General features: G+C 40.4%; 2 protein-coding genes across 2 annotated transcripts; one reads left to right on the forward strand and one right to left on the reverse strand.

The window, feature by feature from the left end:
* Nucleotides 1-5,297: 5,297 nt before the first annotated feature.
* Nucleotides 5,298-11,899, forward strand: LOC115786041 (epithelial membrane protein 1). The gene is made up of 5 exons (XM_030738052.1): nt 5,298-5,431; nt 6,196-6,286; nt 6,495-6,594; nt 6,851-6,994; nt 10,342-11,899. Exons 2-5 carry the CDS (start codon nt 6,212-6,214, stop codon nt 10,500-10,502), a joined length of 480 nt encoding a protein of 159 aa, XP_030593912.1. The 5' UTR covers nt 5,298-5,431; nt 6,196-6,211; the 3' UTR covers nt 10,503-11,899.
* f8a (coagulation factor VIII associated) lies at nt 11,897-20,531 on the reverse strand. The gene is made up of 12 exons (XM_030738040.1): nt 20,411-20,531; nt 19,984-20,030; nt 19,773-19,845; nt 16,605-16,764; nt 16,355-16,423; nt 16,097-16,217; nt 15,881-15,973; nt 15,551-15,615; nt 14,534-14,615; nt 14,354-14,400; nt 12,454-12,509; nt 11,897-12,333 (listed from the first exon to the last, which is right to left on the reverse strand). The coding sequence occupies exons 1-12, from the start codon at nt 20,467-20,469 to the stop codon at nt 12,252-12,254; spliced, it is 954 nt and encodes a 317-aa protein (XP_030593900.1). The 5' UTR covers nt 20,470-20,531; the 3' UTR covers nt 11,897-12,251.
* Between the last annotated feature and the right edge of the window lie 518 nt (nt 20,532-21,049).

Raw genomic sequence — 21,049 nt, forward strand, 5'->3', positions numbered from 1 at the left:
ACACAGAGCCCGCGAGAAATGTGTTCACTCCAAAGGAGATATTTGGGTTGAATGGCTCTGATCGATGGATACTAGATTTTAGCACTTGGACTTTGTGTCTCTCATGTGTTTAGGGCTACAACTAATTATTATTTTCTGGCAATTATAATCTCAATGAATTAAATGTTCTACAAAATGTCAAAAAGCAAAAATGTCCTACTGACTGATCTATCAGCATCAGTCCAAAATCCAAAAAAATATTCAGTCCCATCTCAAAACTGTAAACACTGAAATTTGTGAAACTTGAGCCAGCAAAGGTCTGGCATCTTTGCTTGAAAACTGACTGAAACCCCATCTGTCATCCACTTTCTTAACATCCATCCATCCATCCATCCAACCATCCATCCATCCATCTTCTTTCACATATCCTAATCAGGGTCACGGTGGGGCAGGAGCCTATCACAGCTGCACACCCTGGACAAGTTTCCAGTCAGTGACAGGGCCACTCTCAGTTATCAGTTATCAGTAAAGAGACTGGTCCAAGAAAGAGAAAACATCCAATGAGCATCAGTTCTGTGGATAATAATGCCTTGTTGATGTCAGAGGTCAGAGGAGAATGTCCATACCGCTTTGAGCTGACAGGCAGGTAATAACCACTCTTTACAACCAAGGTATGCAAAAGAGCATCTCTGAATGCACAACACATCAACCCTTGAAGTAGATGGACTACAGCAGCAGAAGACCACACTTAGTGTCACACTGGGTGACTGGGTACTATCAGCTAAGAACAGGAAACTGAGGCTACAATTCACATGGGCTAACTAAAATTCAACAGGACCTGGAAAAATGTTACCTGATCTGATAAGTTGCCTGATATGCTGAGTCTCCATTTCTGCTGCAACATGTGGATGGTAGGGTCAAATTTTGACATCAATAAGTAATTAGGTTTTATTTCTATAACACATTTAAAACCAAAGCACTTTACACTAAAATCAACAACATTTTTAACAACATGAAAGCATGGATCCATCCTGCCTTGTATTAGTGGTTCAGGCTCCTGCTGCAGCTGCTGGTGGTGTAATAGAGTGGGGGACATTTTCTTGGCACACTTTGGGCCCCTCAGTGGGCCCAAAGTGTTGTTTAAACCCCACAGCCTACCTGAGTATTGCAGCCCATCCCTTTATGACCACAATGTACCCACGAATCTGCAGCAATTGTGTGATGCTGTCATGCCAATACTGACCAAAGTCTGTGAGGAATGTTTCCAGCAGCTTGTTGAATCTAAACCGAGAAGAATTTGGGCAGTTCTGAGGGCAAAAGGGGATCCACCTCTGTGTTAGACACTCATACCTAAAGCGAGTGTATGTATGCAAGTTTCTCCTCTACTCATGAACATGCTGAAAAATTTTCATCAAACTTGGCACAAATGTTTGACTCGGGGCTCAAGGCTGAACTGATTAAGCGTTCAGTGTTGCTCCATGGCAAACTGCATAAAAATATGTCCCCCTCCTGCTCTACTGTAAATTCTCAGCTTTCAACACACGAGCTGTGTAAACTGTCTGAGTTAGGCTGCTCATACGGACCAAATCTATACTGTCAACAAATGAGGGAATAAGTGAAAGAGCAAAGGAAGTAATTATTGTATCTGTCTTCATCGCGCCTCCTGCAGGATAAAGCAGCCGTTGTACTAAGACCAGAACCTCCTCAGTCTGAGTCTGAGTGTGGTCTTTAGTGAGTGACCAGAGCCTGAGGGGAGATAAGACGCAAGCAGATGTGAGCTGCGGCCTGCCAGGAAAACAAACTTCATATATAGATAAAAACGTTCTTTCATAAAGCTATTTTTGTGAAAATGGGAAAATCCATAACCATTTAAGCCTGCTTTAACCCGAGACAAATGAAAGCTTTTCTAGATGTGCACTGTCTGACAAGTAATCCCCTAATTACACGGCTCTATTTGACCAGAGCCAACAATAACAGCTATCTGACAATGTCAGTTTAAAATATGACAGTTTGTCTATAACTGAAGCCTCATGTATGTTAACAAAAGGCGTTATTAATATTCATCAGTGACATTTATTCTCTGCTTTACTCCCACCCTTTTGTTTTCTTTTTTAACAAAGGCCGGAGTATAGAGGAAAGCTAAATCTATCAGCAACTCATGAGTTCATAAAGGTCAGAAAAGGTTTATATAAATTGCATTTCTGATGGAAGCTCACGCTACTGCGTGCCTCATTAAACTACCTGAAAATACCCAGAATTTGAATGTCAATTCTTCAGTATTTTTAGGATTTCGCTGCGTCGTCTCTGTGTCTGGGATAAATTAGTGTCTATCTCACTTCCAGCTGCTTTCTGAAGCAGCTGGTTTCTTACCGGCTTTAGCAAAGAGCAAAACATAACCCCAGTCTGGGCTTCTCTGCACTGGCTTCCTACATGGTTTAGAATTGATTTATTGATTTTAAACATTTTACTGGCCAGTTTTAAAGCACATCCCTGTATGTCACTTGGGGTCTCGAGCCCCTCTGCAGCCTTAGCTTATTTTGGAGCAACTTTCCTGAAGAGATGAGTTTGCAGAAGGGAGTCATTTTCTGTAAATGACTTAATAAAACGCAGTGACATAGACATAAAGATTTGCTTTTATGTATTGCGGTCTTTTATTGTTCTTTTATCATTTTCAATTATATTTTTATTGTTATTTCTTTTATTGGTATATTTATAGTGACATTTTCAGCATTTCTGCATTCTTTTCCTCACACTGTTTTAACCCTATCTTTACTTTCTCCTCATCACTGTTTGCTGCCATTACTGTCTGGCTTTCTGTTTTATTTACCCCCTGAGTATCCTGCTTTTGCTTGCCTGTCAAAGCACTTTGTGCCTCTAAAACTAAACAAATTGAAACAGAAGGGAACATGGAGGGGACAACATAAACTCCATAAACACAAACTAGAACTAAAATCTAACAACTAAATGCTTGCAGCATTGGAGTAATTAAAAATCAAAACCTCAGCTAAGAACATGAAGCCATGAACATGAACATGAAGTCTCACAATGAAGCCAAACAGAAAATACTTACTGATAACCAAGAATTCAAAACTTCAAACACCAAAATACAAAGAATTAACAAGGAATTAACCTCACACACACACACACACACACACACACACAAACACACAAACACACACACACACACACACACACACACACAGCATTGTCACCAATCTTCACAGGTTGGGCATCCCAGCAAACGCAGCCCAAGGTCAGACCTTGCAATGCTCAAAGAAACTGGCCTCAGTTAGCATGTTAAATGTTAAAGTTGACGACAGTACAATGTCCTGGAACAATGTCCTTTGTACAGATGAGACCAAAGTGTAAATGTTTGACCATGATGCACAGTGCCATGTCTGGTAACACAAACACAGCATATCAGCCCAAAGATCTCATACCAACTGTCAAGCGTGGTGGTGGAGGGGTGATGATGGCTGAAAATGAAAATAACCCAGGTGTTGCAGTGGCCGAGTTAAAGTCCAGACCTCAAGAAACTGAAATACTGTGCATTAACACACACACACACACACACACACACACACACACACACACACACACACACACACACACACACACACACACACATGTATATATATATGTTGTAGTAGTACTATTTCTTTGCAAAAACACTTGTGTGAATATAAATTCCACATGGTACAGATGAGTGCAGTGCTAAAATATGGCCTTAGAGAACAATAAAGTGGGCTGGATGCTGATTATTTTTCAGCTGTATTACAACGAACCTAGAGAAACTCTGCATGGCTTTAGTTTCCACTGGAGTTCGTCTACATTTGAAAACCCATCTTTTCCTCTTTGTTTCTGACTAAAACTCAGGGAGAGGGGGGGCAGATGCTTTTTCCAAAACACACTGTGATGTGTGTAAATCCTAAAGTACCGACTGGCTGCTTATGGGATAAACAGAGCTTTTCCAAAACCATGACACAGCCTGGCCCACTGAGAGTTCAAGTCTGTGTGACAGCAAGTAACACGACCTTTCTCTTCCTTTTTTCTTTTCTTCACAAAGAGGTAACAATGTAGACTCTTAGTGAAGAAAGTATCCATGTATTGGAGTCGAGAACCAGTTAAGCCCCCCACCCCCCAATGTTTCTGCACAGTTTCTTCAGCTTTCTGGCAGTGGCACACGAGCCATCTAAGTGTATAGTGTGTGTAGACTGACTAAAGCTTTGGTAACGATCTATTTTTAACTTTTTATCAGTAGAATGATCTTTCATTTCCTTGCACCAGTCAAAAATGCATCTACATGAGCTAACACTATTCTGGTTTTCACTTGCTTGAAGATAAGTCTTAACCATTAGTGTGTAACTGCTGCTGAACATAAGATGAGCTCCCTGGGGGCTCACAATGACTGCAATACTGCATCGCCTCTTAATGTCCCACCTTTGGAGAAGTCATTTTAGGTACACAATGAAGCGGCAAGTGGGTGATAGCGGCTCTGCAAGACTTGTCAGTTGCTACTTTCCCACCGCCGAGGTTCCGGAGCCGGAGCAAGTTCCCGTGCCGATCCCAAGGAACCGGCGAAACGCTTAAGAACGGGCCCGCGTTCCTACCGCGTTTCTGTGAACTGCTCCTTTACTTATGAGCGTGGGCGGGTCCGCGTCTGGACACGGAAGCCGAAGGGAGAACACGCTCCCCTTTCTTGTGCTGCAAATACGTTTTACGGTCCAAAGCAAACTACTGCAGCATCTGTGTGCAGCACAGAGGTAAACACAGACACCGATTAGAGCAAGACGACAAGTACGCACTTTGTGTCCTTTTATCTGTGATATGAGCTGATACAAAGCAGCAAGTTCAGCCTTAGAGTCCAACCTAATCACAGCCGTGAAAATCGCTTCGCTTTTCTCATGTAATACACATGTAATATGGTAGAAAACTTGATGTTGAGACGGCAGAGTCACGCCCCTCTGCCGCTTTCGGCACGCGTTCCTGGTTCCAGACCAGCTAGTTTGCGGGGCCGTTATTGAACCCGTTTTTCGGCCGAGCACCGAGTGCTTCGGCGGTGGAAAACCCGCCTAACGGTTCAAATTATGGCATTTTGCATTTATGGGAGAAAAAAAGTGCACCTGAAGTGCACTTTGAAGCAGCTTGTAGGGAAAAATACTTGAGAAGAAGCAAAAACAATGCATTTGAAGCAGTCGTGTTTTTTATATATACATCGCTCTGACGTTATACGCATTTACGCACCGACTAGAGTTGCAGAAGGAGATCTGCACCCTTTATTTCATAGGGACTTTTCCCTGAAGAAACCTTATGGGTGGGGCTTGGTGAAGGGAAAGATGGGAACGACGGGAGAAAACACAGTGATGTGTGTGCTGTGAATTCAAAGCTGGGTGGGTCTACAAAGTTTCACATTCCCAAATAACTCCCGCGCCGCGCGTTAAAGAGCTTCCAGGTAACATTTCTGCATACTGTGTACATTTAGAAAAGTAAAGTTTTACGGACCACTCTGTGAAACTCTCTCACAGATGGTTGAATTGTTCTTTTTTAGGTCTATAGGGAACATTTAAGTGGGTTTAAGCGCTAGAAATCTATGACTGACCGTGAGCGCAGAAAGTCCTAAAAAGACGCGCAACTGCAAATTTGGCAGATTAACATGGCGTTTAACAGTAAAGAGGGTTTTATTTATGGTCACATAAATTAGAGATGTGCTTGTTGTTTTCGGTCGTCGTATTCTCGCGCTCTTTTTAAAGTTGTTGACTACAGTACGGGGCCTGTGTGTCACGGAGCGGCACCCATTTGGAAATGCCGTCTAAACAAACGCGCCTTTATTGTCGACGGAAACGCTCGAAAGAGTTGAAAAAAGGAGTTTCAAAGCAGGTTTACGGGCGCAGTAATGGATGCCAGTTAACTTGAGCTGTTTAATTATTACAAATAAATGTTATAGAAAAGAATAAAGGCATTGGTGTGTCTGACACCAGATGTGTTTTTATTTAAACAACGAAAGTGTCTGCAGGACTTCTGCGGCAAGCTTGGACTTGTATAAAACGGCTTTCTGTCACTTCTTTGACACAGTATTTGGCGCTCTCTCTCGCTTTGTGTGTGTGTGTGTGTGTGTGTGTGTGTGTGTAATTGATACTCCCTCATGCACGAGTCCGTGTTACATACGTCTGTGCTTGCAAAATAAATAATGGTGTGCCTCCCCCATCCTATTATCAGTTTTCAGAAGACCACAATGTGGATGCTGGCAGGAATCGTTTTACTTCACGTAACTACTATCATCCTGCTCCTGGTTTCCAGCATTGACAATGTAAGATATATATATATATATATTTAGTTTATGAATTAAATGAAGGAGATCAGAAGATTTTTTTTTTATATGAATTCATAAATGCCTTTCTACACCCTGTGTAACAACTAACACATGTTGGAGTTAAATGTCAAAACCGCACTACAAATCTGCAGAGCTCCAAAGATGTGTGTGTGATTAAATAGATCTTCTTTTACTTTGTCATCAGGCCTGGTGGGTCACTGATTCCGTGTCAACTGACCTGTGGGGCAAGTGGGAGTTAACACACAAAGTCTGGCATTACACCAACCTGAAAGACTCCCCAGAAGGTAAACTCTGTGGTATTTTTCTTAATGATGGTGCTTTTTCCTCATAATTAATGTGACGATAAACTGCAACAATGATGAGGAAACAAGTACTGTATTAAACTGTTTGTAGTAAATATTGTCAGTGTGTGAATGAATAGATCTGTGGGTAGCGATAATAATACAAAACATAAGATTATAAAGGCCTAATATGTCCTCGTGCCCGTGTTATTGTTGAACCTTTTCTCTCTGTGCCTGTTTTATTGTCTTGTCACTGCAGATGATTATCTCCAGACAGTGCAGGCCACTTCAGTGCTGGCCTGTGTTTTTACCATCCTTGCCTTGTTTGTGTTTCTGGCTCAGCTGTTCACCCTGCCCAAAGGCCAGAGGTTCACCTTCACTGGCATTTTACAGCTAATCGCCTGTAAGTTACCTGCAGTCCCATGTGACTTGCAGCTATAAGAACTATTGATTTATATGCATGTCTTTTGCCTGACTTTGTATGTTTCTGTGGAGGATGTGTGTTGAATGTGTGACTGAGTACAACAATGTCAAGAAACATCAGTGATTTTAGTCTTTTTATTTCTGACTAACCAAATAAGTTAGTATGACACTACGGGGCCTAAATCTTTCTAGCCTCATAAAGGAGGTAATTTAATAATTAAGCACATTTTTTAGCTCATCCGGCCAACAGACCAATGAAGCTCATTCCATGGTGAGGCATCTGTCTGTACTCGGTTCACAAGAATCACTATTCCCCCTTCAGTATTGGGTAGAATTTAATCAGATTTACACACAATGATCTTATAACGGGTCTTCATCCAAATTGTGCTTGAGGTCAGGATCACATTTGTCATTTCATGGGCATTTTTTCATTTTCACAGCATAAGCTTCACACACGCTACATACAATTTCACCAAATTCTCACTCCTGACATCCACACTCACATTCATGCCTACAGCCAATTTAGAATCACCAGTTAGCTTATTGCTATACATGTCTTTGGACTGTGGGAGGAAGCCCGAGTATCGGCTTGTTGCAGAGCGCGTGTATCCTGTTCAATGGCAATGATCATCATATTATTGGTCATGATCATGGATGCAGTCCTGCTTGTTGACGGCTATATTAGGAAGGTGTGGTTGGGGTTTAATGGTAACATGAGTAAAGTTGCCAGATAACTCAGCTGTTAAAAAAAAAAAAAAAAAAAAACCTCAATGCAAATTTTTTGCTTCAATGCATCGTTTATGGCACTCAGTTGTCACTGTTTAAGTAGTTCAACAATGAAGCTGGAGTCTGTCTACACACAAACACGCGCTGCGAAGAGCAAACAGGTGGAACCGTTACCGAGACGGTGAACTCAGATGGAGCGGGAAAAAATGTTTTTCTAGAGTCCAAAACAGCAGCATTTGTTACTGGAATTGCCATAAAAACCTTTACCGAGAAAAAGCTGGTGGGAGTCCTTCATTAAACCACTTGATCAACAAGCTCCAACATGTAGAAATACAAATGTTGTAGCTGCTCCCATCCACCCGCCGTCTGTTTCACACGATGAAAAATCTACATTAAAGCTACAGTTAAAAGTTAAAATATGCAGATGAGCTGTTAACTTAGTCTGACACACTGTTGCATTAGGCATCCGTCCCACTTTCTGTCACAGTGATACCTGCAGCAAGCAGGGGTGAGTCTAAAGGGGGGCATGTGGCGCACTAGACCGTCCATCCATTCTCTTCCGCTTATCCTGTTCAGGGTCACAGGTGGGCTGGAGCCTATCCCAGCTGCCATAGGGCGAGAGGCAGGGTACACCCTGTACGGGTTGCCATCCTGTTGCAGGGCTAACACAGAGAGACAGACAACCATTCACGCTCACGTTCACACCTATGGGCAATTTAGAATCACAAGTTAACCTAACCCCAGTAACTGCATGTCTTTGGACTGTGGGAGGAAACCGGATCATATTTATTTAGAAATATTTAGCAGATTTAGATTAATATAAAATAGAAACAGGTTATTACATTATATCTTGTATGGATTTTTTTGGCCCCGCAGACCAGTAAAAATACCCATGGGCCAGTAACGTTAGAAAACGTGTTTTCTGCAGCAGAAAATGTTGCATGGATGCACAGGGCAAGCCTCAGTTCTGAGAATGTTGATATGCTTGATTTTCTTCATTGCAGCAAGCACATACCTACTTACATGCTTACAGTTACACATTCTTACTCATTCATTAGCACACTTAAAACATGTGCACACACACACACACACACACGCATGCACAAAAACACATACCACATACACATGAACTTACACCAAATCTACCTCATCCATTCGATCCAATGCTATCAGAACTCTTTTTCCCTCCCAGAATACTCGAGTAATAAAATAAGTGATAGCCGCAGCCCTGTCATGTCATCATAATAGTTCTGAATACAGATACTTTAATTTGGTGGTGAACAAGATTAATTTGCCCTCGATATGACTGTTTGCGAGACTCCTTGACTTCTCAGTGGATTTTAATTCTCATTAGTTTGTACGATACAGCCAACCAATGACAAGAAAATTAATCACTTTCTTTCCGTACCTCACACATTACAATAACCGGTGAACTGTGATGGATCGTGAGCCGAATGAGCTGCTACAACATTGATGTTCTGGCCTCTCAGAGAATGTGAGGAAGCAGATTTATCAGATCAATGACATTTGTTTTATTTTAATCTCCAACAAAGTGAGCATGTTCGTCCCAGACAAAAGAAAATCTATGCAAAATCAGTGGAAGCTGAGGTCAGCCACAGCATGTATAGTGTGTCTGCGTATTGGTGTTAAATTAAACACAGATGGGTTTTCAGTGGAATCAAAATCAAGCTGGTCCAACCTACTGCTCAGTTTACAGCACTGTAGTACAACTACTGTTGGGTCTTATTTTTAGGTGACCTGATGGCCGATGTCACAGACTAAAGATTTTTACACTTCCAGTAGTTCACGGCGTCACAGAAAACATTTAAGGACATGCTCCTTCTGTTAATGTAACAAGGTCTGCAAGTAATTGTCTCCTTTTAGACACTTCCTTTCTCTTTAATATTTCAGAAAATGGTCGAACATTAAAATGATAATTTCTAGTCACCTGCTCCAGTGTTCTCAGGTGTGCTGTATTTGTCAGCAACAGCCCCAAACATTTTCAATTTGCAGGCAATGTGCAAAAAAAGCACCAAATCCTCACACTTTAGAAGCAAAGTCTAGAAAATATATTCATTTGCAGTACTGTGCAGAAGTCTTGAACTACCCCCATTTCTTTATATTTTGCTTCCAAGGAGACAGAGTTTCTTGGAACTTTTTAAAAAGTGGTCTTGAGCAATAGATCTCCTCCAGGCTTTCTGAAGGTCTTTCAAAGTTTGTCTTTGGCCATTGGCCGCATTTTGGTTTGGTCAAGACTCAACATTTTCATTCAGATCCTACTAACAAAGAGACAAACAAACCCAAGTCGTTTTTTTGCCACCATGGCAGACATACAAAAACTTCCAAGTGATTAAAATCTCACACTGTAAGTTAATTATGGATTATCGCAGAGTGCTACAAGTGCACGAGAAACTCACACAAAGTACGAGTGTCATGAGTTCATAACACTGGAAAATTAACAAGGTGAAAGTGTCATGTCTCTCATTTCCTTGTGATTGCACTGGACACATCATGAGCTTTATCTTATAATAGAAAAATAATTACTTTTTGATTGCCTTGTCTTGGTGCGTGTAATAACAATGCCCCCTTTTTCTCCTGCAGGCCTGTGTATAATGATAGCAGCCTCAATCTACACGGACAAGTTCCACGTCAATGAGAGACCCGGAGGTTACGGACACTGCTACATCCTGGCGTGGATCTCGTTTGGCCTCACCTTCGCCTTAGCGATCACCTACCTCATCTTGCGTAAGAAGAAAGAGTGAGGGGGAAAACAGAATGAGGGCAGGGCTCACGTTCCTCTTTTTAAAATTGGGAGAGAAAAAAATTGAACACCATCTGAAGCTACGAACGTACCAAAATGTCCAATTGCTAATGAGAGCCATTTTCTATACTGCTTTTTGAATATATATATTAAAAAAAATGAAATGGAGCAAATGCTAACATTGGAAGTGTGAGACACTTCTTTTTCTTTCAACAATGTTTTTTTTTTTTTTTTTAAATAATGTGAGTACAGTGCCTCAATTATTGGCAGCATAACCCTAACTAATAAATCAGCTATTTTGTCTTAAATAGGAATTTTCAGTCCACAAGACATAAGTACTTTAAAAGGAATAGCTTGGCATTTTGAGAAATGCTTGTAATTTGCTTTTTTTTTTTTTTTTTTTTTGCCAAGAGATGACAAGATTGATGAGTCTACTGTTTTTAAATATAAAGATTTTGGTCAGTTTCAGTTTACTGAAACAATTGCTGAAGAGTACATTCACATTTTTTTGCTGACATTTTTTCAAAAAAAGCTCTAGTGTATAAATTATAAATAACCATTTTTGGCTAAGTTGCAAACAAAATGGGAAGTCCTAGCTTTAGAGGTGATGCCAGATTGATGGAAACCTGTTCTCCCATTTTCAGTCTTTATGCTAAACTAAGCTAGCTGGCTGCAGAGTGCAGTACACAGACTGTTCATAAGAGATGGTCACAGCTTCTGGGATGCATTCTTTCTAATGACCAGCAGGGGGTGACAAAACGGCTCAGGAAACTCTTCATGGTCTCAGTCACTAGTTGAAGTGTTATGACTATAACAAGATATTTAAAATATAAATATATATTGGTCCTCTTTAGAGTGAAAAGTCAAACAATTCTTATTAATTTTTTCATCTCCTATTTGGTGTAAAATTCAATCATATTCCCAAAATGTTGACCTGTTCCTTTAAGATACAAAAAGGTTGATGGGGTCTAAAAAACTGAGTGAGAAGGTGAGGCATGTTGGCAAAATAAGGTTCTTGTTGTAGTACTTGAACAATCAGGAATGACAATCCTTCATTTACAGTACAAGTAGCTTTAATCATGTTAATCATTTTACAGCTAGAAAAAAATACATTATACATCAGTCTATGTACATTGTAGCCATCATATATGTTTTTGTTGCATTTTGTATTGAGGTTTTTTTCTATTGCATTTAGATTATGTGTCTGTAGTGGGCTGCTATCTTAAGAAAAAGTACATGCATTTGTACATGTGAACATTAGGTGACCCAGGGATGGAGGACAAAGGCTTCATTTCAACATATTACAGAACTATGCAATAGAAGATTTTGTTTTTTTGGAATCTAAGCCATGTTATGTCATTTATTAATAAAAATAATAAAACATTCATGTTTTATCTACCAGCTGTAAATACAGTAAATTCTTCTGGATTTGAAACAGTCATTTTTACATAAACACATATGAAGTGGTCCAGTTTTAAAGTCACAAACATTTAGTCTTAATGAAGCACCCTGAAAACAAAAACCTTCACATCTGAGGACAACAAAGACAGTGCTGTTGGATTTTTACAGATTTCCAAACCTACGTGACTCAATAAGGACAAAGTTTAGCATTTCTTCTGAGTGCAAGTTACAACACTGGAGTTTTGAAAACAACCCTTCTTCAGGCCTTAAAACAGACCCACTCAGAAACAGGAATGTTCCATTATATAAAGTATCGTTCCCAGAGGAAGCGAATAAAAACTGGACTTTATTAAATGCCTTGACCAGACGGTGTGATGCGCTCCTGAACCACCAGGTGGAGAAGATGGTTCTGCTCAGCCGTCAAAAGCGGCCTGTGAGGGGAAAACCACATAAAACGTGATCAATATGGAAAATTAAGAAGCCAAAAAAACCCAAAAAATGCTTCTAACATGATGGAAATTAACAATACCATCAATGGCAAGAATGCTTACCATAGCTCAGTCTGAAGAGACTTGAGGGACTCTGTGTCTTTCTCCTGACATGCCATCTGCAAAACAGATTTGCTGTTATTCACTAATAAAAACATGACTGCAGATTCAGAGGATGCTGACGAGGCCTCAGGCTTGTCAGTGTTTATTCTCTGTTGCCAGTCATTCATCCACATACAGACTGTTCTTCTGTTAAGAATCGCTCTACATTAATTTATCAGAATAAATTTATTTTAGATGTATATAAAGCCACAGTAAAAAGAATGTACACCCTCTGACAGTTCTAAGGTCTGATGTATAAGGCCCTAATAAAAAAATAGGTCTTAAAATTACGTAAAGACATCCTGAGATGAGCCGCAGCACGTGACATATTACAGTGTTATTAAACTGTCAATGTTTACTTAACAAGAACTAAACAAAAGTGCAGAAGCAGTGTGTAACAAACAAACTATACCCCACAATTCAGTAGCTTGTAGAACCACATTTAGTAGCAATGATGTAAAGTAATTGTTTTCTGTATGACTGTCAGTCTCTCGCAGTGTTGTGGAGGAATACTGGCTCACTCTTCTTTACAGAATTGCTTCAGTTCACTAAAATTTGCAGGCATTTATTTATGCACAGCTCCCTTAAGGTTGAGGTTTGGACTTTGGGCCACTGCAACACCTTCATTCTTTTCTCTATCAGCCAGTTTGTTCCAGTTTTGCTGGTGTTCTTGGGATCATTGTCCTGTTACATGACCCAATTTTGACCAAGCTTTGTCTATCATACAGATGGCCTCAAATTTGACTCTAGAATACTTTGGTATACAGAGTTGTTCATGGTTGACTCTGACTGCAAGGTGCCCTGGTCCTGCAGCTGCAAAACAAGCCCAAATCATCACCCCTCCACCATAGTCATGTTTGACAGATGATATGAGGTAGTTGTGCTGAAATGCTGTTTGGTTTTTACCAGACATGCCACTGTGCGTTATAGCCAAACATGTGCACTTTGGTTTCATCTGTCCAAAGATCATTGCTCCAGAGGTCTTGTGGTTTGTTCAGATGCAACTTTGCAAACCTAAGCTGTGTTACCGTGTTCTTTTTAGACAAGAGTCTTTCTCCTGGCAGCCCTTCCAAACAAGCCATGCTTGTTCAGTCTTTTTCTAATTGTACCATCATTAATGTTAACATTTAACTTGCTAACTGAGTCTGAGATATACCTCTTGGGTTTTTTAGTTTCTCTGAGCATTGCATGGTTTGACCTTGGAATTGATTTGCTGGAACGTCCACTCCTGGGAAGACTGGCAGCTGTCTTGAATATTTTCCACTTGTAAATAATTGTTCTCACTGTAGAAATTCAAATTGTTTGGAAACAGCCTTATAATCCTCCCTGGATTGATGGGCAGCAACAGCTGCTTCTCTAAGATCACTGCTGATGTCTTTCCTGTGTTCCTGAATGCTGCAGACCAGCAGACTGCCAAAACTTTTATAGAAGTGCTCACACTTATGGACGATCAATTAATCAAGTGCATTTTAATAGCAGCACCTGGCTGCAACTAACCCTCTTGATTCCTGTGGAATCAGTAAGGGTTTTTCACACACTGCTTCTATATTTTGGCTGAATTTTTTGTTAAATAAATACTGACATGGTGCAATACGTCACATGTACTTTATACAATTAAACATGGATCAAAAACTGAATATTTCTATTGCACCAGACTGAACAAGCCAGGGGAAGAAAAACTACACAACTACAAATGCTGCAGCCAGGAAAAAAAAGAATCACTACCAATGGAAAACAAACTTCAGCATATACAATATATCACTGTCATATGAAGGCCGTGAAGACCATTATTTTCCTGTCCGAGACAGGAAGACTCAGGAAATCCTGTGAAATGAAGAAGAATGTATATCATGAAACTCACCACTACAGATTGCAGGAGCAGGAAAACATCCTCAGACAGGAAGGTCACTGAAGCAGAGGACAAAAATCAACATTTACTTTATTTCAAATAACTGCACAGGATTCGTGACCCATTATTATACTGTATTACACTATTATTATATACTATTATATAAATAGTTGAGTGCTGAGGTGAATTTACATTGGCTGTGAGGGTCAAAGGACTCCCATGCATATCTCTCCAGAGTCTGGGCATGTTCTGGTAACAACTTCTGAGGCGGGGGCTGCAGAGAGAGAGAGAGAGAAAAAAAAAAAAAAAAGCCACCAAAGCCAGACCATTAAAAGTCTTCTGCACCAGCAATCCTAAATTTTTCAAGATGCACAGCGTTTACTGCAAAGTGTTGGATAAATAATGTGGTGGTTTAAAATGGCTTAATTGCACAAAAACCTGTTCTGCTTCCTAACAGTTCACCATTTGGCCAGCAGAGGGCTGTTTGACACTAAAGTACTGGTGGGTGTTTATGCTGCTGCATGTCTGTGGATTAAATAAATAATACTCTACATACTGCACACAACAGGTGCTTTCATTATGCTAATGTGTCTCCTCAGCTCTCTCACTCGAGTCTCAGCTCCTCCCTGTGAGAAGTAAGTGTGAGATGCAGTGAATAGATGTGAAAACAGAGGGTCCAAAGTTGCCATATGAGAAATCCTTGCTTTAGTAGCTTTAGTCTTACATCATGTCAAGCTGTGTACCGCACGTGGAGTCAGGATACATTAAGGAAATAAACCAGCATCTCTTCTTACCTCGAGGTGCATTTAAAGTATCTGAAGACTGAATTTATAGGTATTTATTACAACTACCTTTAAAAAAAAACTTGTTCAAGTGTGCATAATACAATATCAAGGGGCAATACCACATCATCTGTCAGACATTTTTATATCTTCTTTGTCTTTGTTGTAGCTTTGTTTATTATTTATTTATTTATTCTAGTATATTTCTGACTGACTATATTTCTGCTTGTGTGCCTATAATGTAGAAGTACTACTGGAACTTTAATTTCCCTGATGGAACCCTCCCAAAGGGATTAATAAAGTTTAATCTAACCTACTTTAAAAAAAACACTGCGTTGAACATGGTTTTCCACTCACGGTTACAGTGAGAGGACTTTTTTTTTTTTAACAGTATTGTTTGTATCATCGGTAGAACTGACAAGCTTACCTCAAGCAACATCAGCAGAAGAACCCGGGATATCTCACACTTTGCTACAATGTCCAGAAATGCACCTTCGTATCCAGGAAAGTTACAGGAGAAATTAAGACACTTTTCCTCTCAGTGTAAATAAAATGCAACATCAATAAAGCAGAAAGCAAGACAGTTATCAGGGAATATTGCCTATAAAAAAAATCCCAGTTTTTATCTTGAGCTGTTTTAAAGCATTTAAGATATACTGGATGCAGATTTAGCAAATAAACATAAACTGCTAAGTATCTAATAAATCCCCATTTTGACAAAAGAGTCCTGCTGATATAATTTCTATCAGATGCTCACCAACAGGGGTGGTGGAGCCTGGTAGCTGCAGTCCTCTCTCCTGGCACATCAGCTGCATCTCTGTGAACACTGACAAAGCACCATCATAATCACCTGGAAAATCAAAGAAACAGAAAAAAAAACAAACATGAGAAATACAAACTAACAACAGAAAGTCAAATCGTGTATACGGACCAAACAAGCTGCAGCTACTCAATCAGAACCAACAGAACTCACGGGTGAGGATTTTACACGTGGCCATTTCTCCCATTGACAGCAGAGCTTCAATGGGTGTTTGTGTCTGTAACTCTGCAGCTCTCTGATAATGAACAATAGCCTCTCCTGGTCTGTTCATCTCCTATTGAGGAAGACATGAGGGCCAGAATTAATAACTTTTCCCATCATTTGCCGGATGGAAACTTTAAGGAAAAAAAAAGAAAAATTCAGGGTCATTTATCCTGAGAGACAGCTTGAAGCTCTGATCAAAAGTTTCACCTTGAGCGCGTTGCCAAGTTCCAAACACAGGCTGGCTGCCATCACAGGCTGGTTCATCTCAATATACACCTGCAATTCATTTGTACATCAGAATTTAGTCACAATACAGGAATGTACTCCACAATCTTTTCTCCAGACCCAGATCTATTGAAATATTCCATGCTGAATGTGCTTTATTTGCTGAGCTTTTTGGAGTCAATTTACTGCATCAGGCATTAAAACTCTGTTCAAAAACTAGAGATCATCATACCTTAATGGCGAAGCTGTAGCAGTTGAGTGCAGCCTGAAGGTGTTCATCAAAGCCCGGAGCCTGCAGGGCCCTGTTCTCCTTCTCAGACGAGAGAAAGAGGCGGGCAGCATCAGTTAACGCCAGCGCCTCTCCAGGAGCATTAAAGAGAGTCTGCTCACACCTGCAGTCAAAACACAGAGGATGTGTAACAGCAGCTGATGGGTGACTGTTATCACTATAAACGGTTAGCTCACCCCGGGGACCAATTAGGATTACTGCTGACCAATAGTGGTGACTCATCACTCTATGGACTGTACCTTTCTAAAACAACCTCACACACTGTTTATTTTTATTTTTTTTTAAACAAGCCAATGTATCCATCTGCTCAGACCTATTAATATTCTAAGCTAAAAATATTAGATTTATTAAACTTAAAAACAATAAAGGATCTGTGTTACGTTTGAGAGGTAAGTTAATAAATTGTGAAAAATATAAAGATGAATGTGTTAAATTTTTATTATCTCATCTATCACAGGAGCAAGGTTATGCAACCCCTACTTTTTTATCAAAAATTATAATTTGTGAGAAAATTCAGACAGTGGATGTAGGAAAAATACCTCCAAATTACTTATCAGTCACATCAGTGTGATGTGGTAAAACTATAATGAGTAACTCCAACATTTTCAAGATCTAAGACACTTGAATCTTGAATCTTTTATGATCTGAATGTAGGACGAGCATGTGAATATTTGATCAATAAACTGGGTGTGATCCTTGAGTATTTCACCCCAAAACAATGATTATGAACAAGTTTCTCAACTCTCCTGTATCTGTATATCTCATGTATAAGTTTCCCCATGCATCCCAGAAATGTTGGAAACAAGCATTAGGGATTTGCTTCCAGTCTTCTACAAGAACATCAGTCAAATCAAGCACTTCTTTACTGACCCCCATAGACAGAAGCAGGCTGTGAAAAATATTACTACTGTCACGGTCCTGGGCCTGTTTTATTATGGTTTCTGTCTTCCCGTGTTTATGTGTTGTTCCTAGGTGTTTAGTCTGTGTACAATGTTAGGTTTCTTCCTGTTTTATTTTGATAAGTCGTCTGTTCTCTGTCATGTCCTGTTTTGCTTCCTCTTGTCTCGTCTGTGTAATGCAGGGGTGTCCTAATTTGCGGCCCACGGGCCGATTCCGGCCCCGCCCACGTCCGGTCGCGAATTGATGTCAAAAATAACATACAATTTGGCCCTTTAAGTTACTTTTTTGACATTTCGCTTAATCCTCTTAATTGGAGGGGAAGGCGAAATGTCAAAAAAGTAACTTAAAGGGCCAAATTGTCTGTTATTTTTGACATCAATTCGCGGACCGGAAGTGGGCGGGGCCGGAAGCGGCCCGCAAGTTTGGACACCCCTGGTGTAATGTGATTCACCTGTGTTCCCACTCTTCTCGTTGTGTATTTAAGTCCAGTGTTTTCTTTGCTTGTTGTTGAGTCATTGGTTGTTGTCCGCCGTTCCTCACATGTCAAGTCAAGTTTCGTAAAGTCAGGTTATTTTTCATCTCCCCCCTGTTCGAGGTTTGTTTCTGAGGAGTTTATTCTTTTGTTAACCACTTGTAAATAAACTGAGTATACTAACACTGTCCTGTGACAACTACACTGTATGCAGTCACGCACACACACAAAAACCTTAATCATAAGAAGGGGGCCTGCCTGAGGAATCAGACTAAATACAAATCTAAGCTAAAAGCTCATTAAGTTTCATGACTGGATTTTTTGTCATGTTTGCAAAATCTGGCCACACACAAAATACTTGTCAATATATTTGAATGCACTGATGACACCCAAACTCACGAGGTGAAAGGAGTAACATCAACTTGATAAGATCAGCTTGATAAATACTGAGCTCTTCTTGGCTTGGAATGAGTTACTGTGCAGGGACTATGCACATGGCCCACAAAGGTAATGAGTCTGTATTACCTTATTTGAAATAGAATAGAATAGAATAGAATGCCTTTTATTGTCATTATACAGGATGTACAATGAGATAGGAGGGCCACTCCTGTTCAGTGCCATGCAATAGAAAATCAAATTCTCTAAAATAAAAAAATAAAAATATTATTATAGTCTAGTATAAATCTATACATTTTCCTAGTATTTTGCAAGTTTGTGTTTTAATAGATTTTATAGACCAACACTGTAATATATGTATAAACAAAATGCCACAAGAATGGCACAAGTGCAAACTGGAGCACCTCATCTCATTACCTCCGCCCACTCAGATGTCAATAGCCAGGACTTGATCGACTTCAGTCAGTCTCTGCATGGTCTTTTTTTTTTTTTTTTGGTGGCACTGGCAGTAAACTGAACCAATTCTGAGGTGTACAAGTGAGTTCATTTGTGTTCAGTAAATAAAGTACCAATCCTACCATTGACTAAAAGGAATCAATCAGAACTGAAAACTACTCACAGAACATGTTTGGGTTTTAGAAGAGATTAAAATAGTGTTATGAGAAACAGATTTAAAACAAAGACTCAAAATGCATTGCACAACATAAAACTTGTTTCTTTTTTGATAACACATATTATGCTTGATAAACTTAAACTCCATCAATTTTCTGCCGCTTATCCAGGAATGGGTGATAGGGGCAGCAGCCTAAGCAGAGAAGCCCAGACCTCTCTTTCCCCAGCTATAACTAATCTGGAGGAACACAGAGGAGTTCCCAGGCCAGCCAAGAGCTCCTACCCCTGGGCGCAGCCCCAAGAGGTGGCATGGGCCCGCCCTCCTGTGGGCTCACCACCCGCAGGGGATGCTGTAGGAGGATGGGCATGATGTGTGTCAGGCAGTGGTCAGGGGTAGTCTGATCCCCGGTTGTTCAGGCTGGCTAACTTAAACTCCAATTAAAGAAAAAGTATTTTATTACAATGCTAGGGATATTTCTGTGGCTCTATCTCTGCAAGACAAATACTGCTGTTGTACGTGGTTCTGCTGGAGGTTTCTTCCTGTTAAAAGGGAGTTTTTTCTTCTTACTGTTGCAAAATGCTTGCTCATGGGCGGTCGCTTGATTGTTGGGGTTTTCTCCAGAATACCACGGGGTCTTTTCCATACTGTATAAAGCACCTTGAAGTGCTTGATGTTGTGATTTGGCACAATATAAATAAGCCTGAATTGAATTGAATACCTATCCACTCACCGAGCCATGGCCAGGTTACAGAAGGCTGCATACTGAAGGCAGTCCTGCTGCTTCAACTCCTTTGCCAGCTGACCTGAAAGCACAGGTGAAGGGAAAGCCTGGTGACGAGTCTTCTGTGCTACACTATAGGTCCTATACAGTGTGTATACTGTTGTGATAGGCGCAACGTTAAATCACAACATTTAGGTAGATGGACTAATGGGGCACTCACCGAACTGCTCACTCGCCTCCGCCACATTGGGCTTCCGGAGAAAACGCCTGCAAAAAGAAAACGAGCATTTTTATATTTGAAGACGTTTTTAGACGCATCTAACTGTGTACCAGCTGGATAAACACAAGAAAGTCGGTGGTTTTAGCCACTGTGGCTAGCTACTCGCTAGTTACGGGTTAGCTGTCCAACAGCACCGGCAACTCACCGGTTTTTTTTTTTTCTTGAGCCTGGACTAAACATCTAAAACTACCAGATGCTACACTACAGAACAAACATACACCCGAGCACCAAAACTGTAATATTAACGCTAGCTTAGCCTATTAGCACTAGCTGCAAACCGTAACCTCGCATTCAGGCCAAGTAATGTTTAGCTAATCCTGATGTTCGTTCGTCTTTCTTTTGAAACAAAGCCAGCTTATAGCCTTACTTCTTCAGTTTATTTGACACAGCTCGGTATCTCGCCAGAAAATCACCCTCCGCAGCCATGATCAATGCAGGCAAACAAATCACACCAGGAAATCCAACTGACAGCAGCCTCAACTCACGATCTCATTGGTCAGCGTCGGCAAGAGCGTGGCGCTTGTCGTAAAGGAAATACCCAAATAAGGAGATAATACAAAAAAAGTAGAAAGTCTGAAACAGGTGACAACAGAAGAGGCACGTTTATTGAAAAGTAACTAGCTGTTAACTACATTTGCTGAGGCGTGAAGACTTTGGGTTATTTCATAAATTTCAGCGGAAGATAGAACACACAAAAACTCACGGATTTTACGTCATTTCATGTGTTTGAGAAATTAAAGTTTGTTTTTGATTAATGTACAAATTTGGTAATCAGTTTTAAGCATATAAAACACAACACACTGGTAAACAGCAATTAAATGCCTCAACACACACACACACACACACAAACACACACACACACACACACACACACACACACACACACACACACACACACACACACACAGATATTTCAGGGTCATGGGGGCTGGAGCCTATCCCAGCTGTGACAGGGCTCGACATATATATCTCTCACTACACAATAAAATGTAGCTAACCTGCCAAC

Source organism: Archocentrus centrarchus, chromosome 1, assembly GCF_007364275.1.
Source record: "Archocentrus centrarchus isolate MPI-CPG fArcCen1 chromosome 1, fArcCen1, whole genome shotgun sequence".
Taxonomy (NCBI): Eukaryota; Metazoa; Chordata; class Actinopteri; order Cichliformes; family Cichlidae; genus Archocentrus; species Archocentrus centrarchus.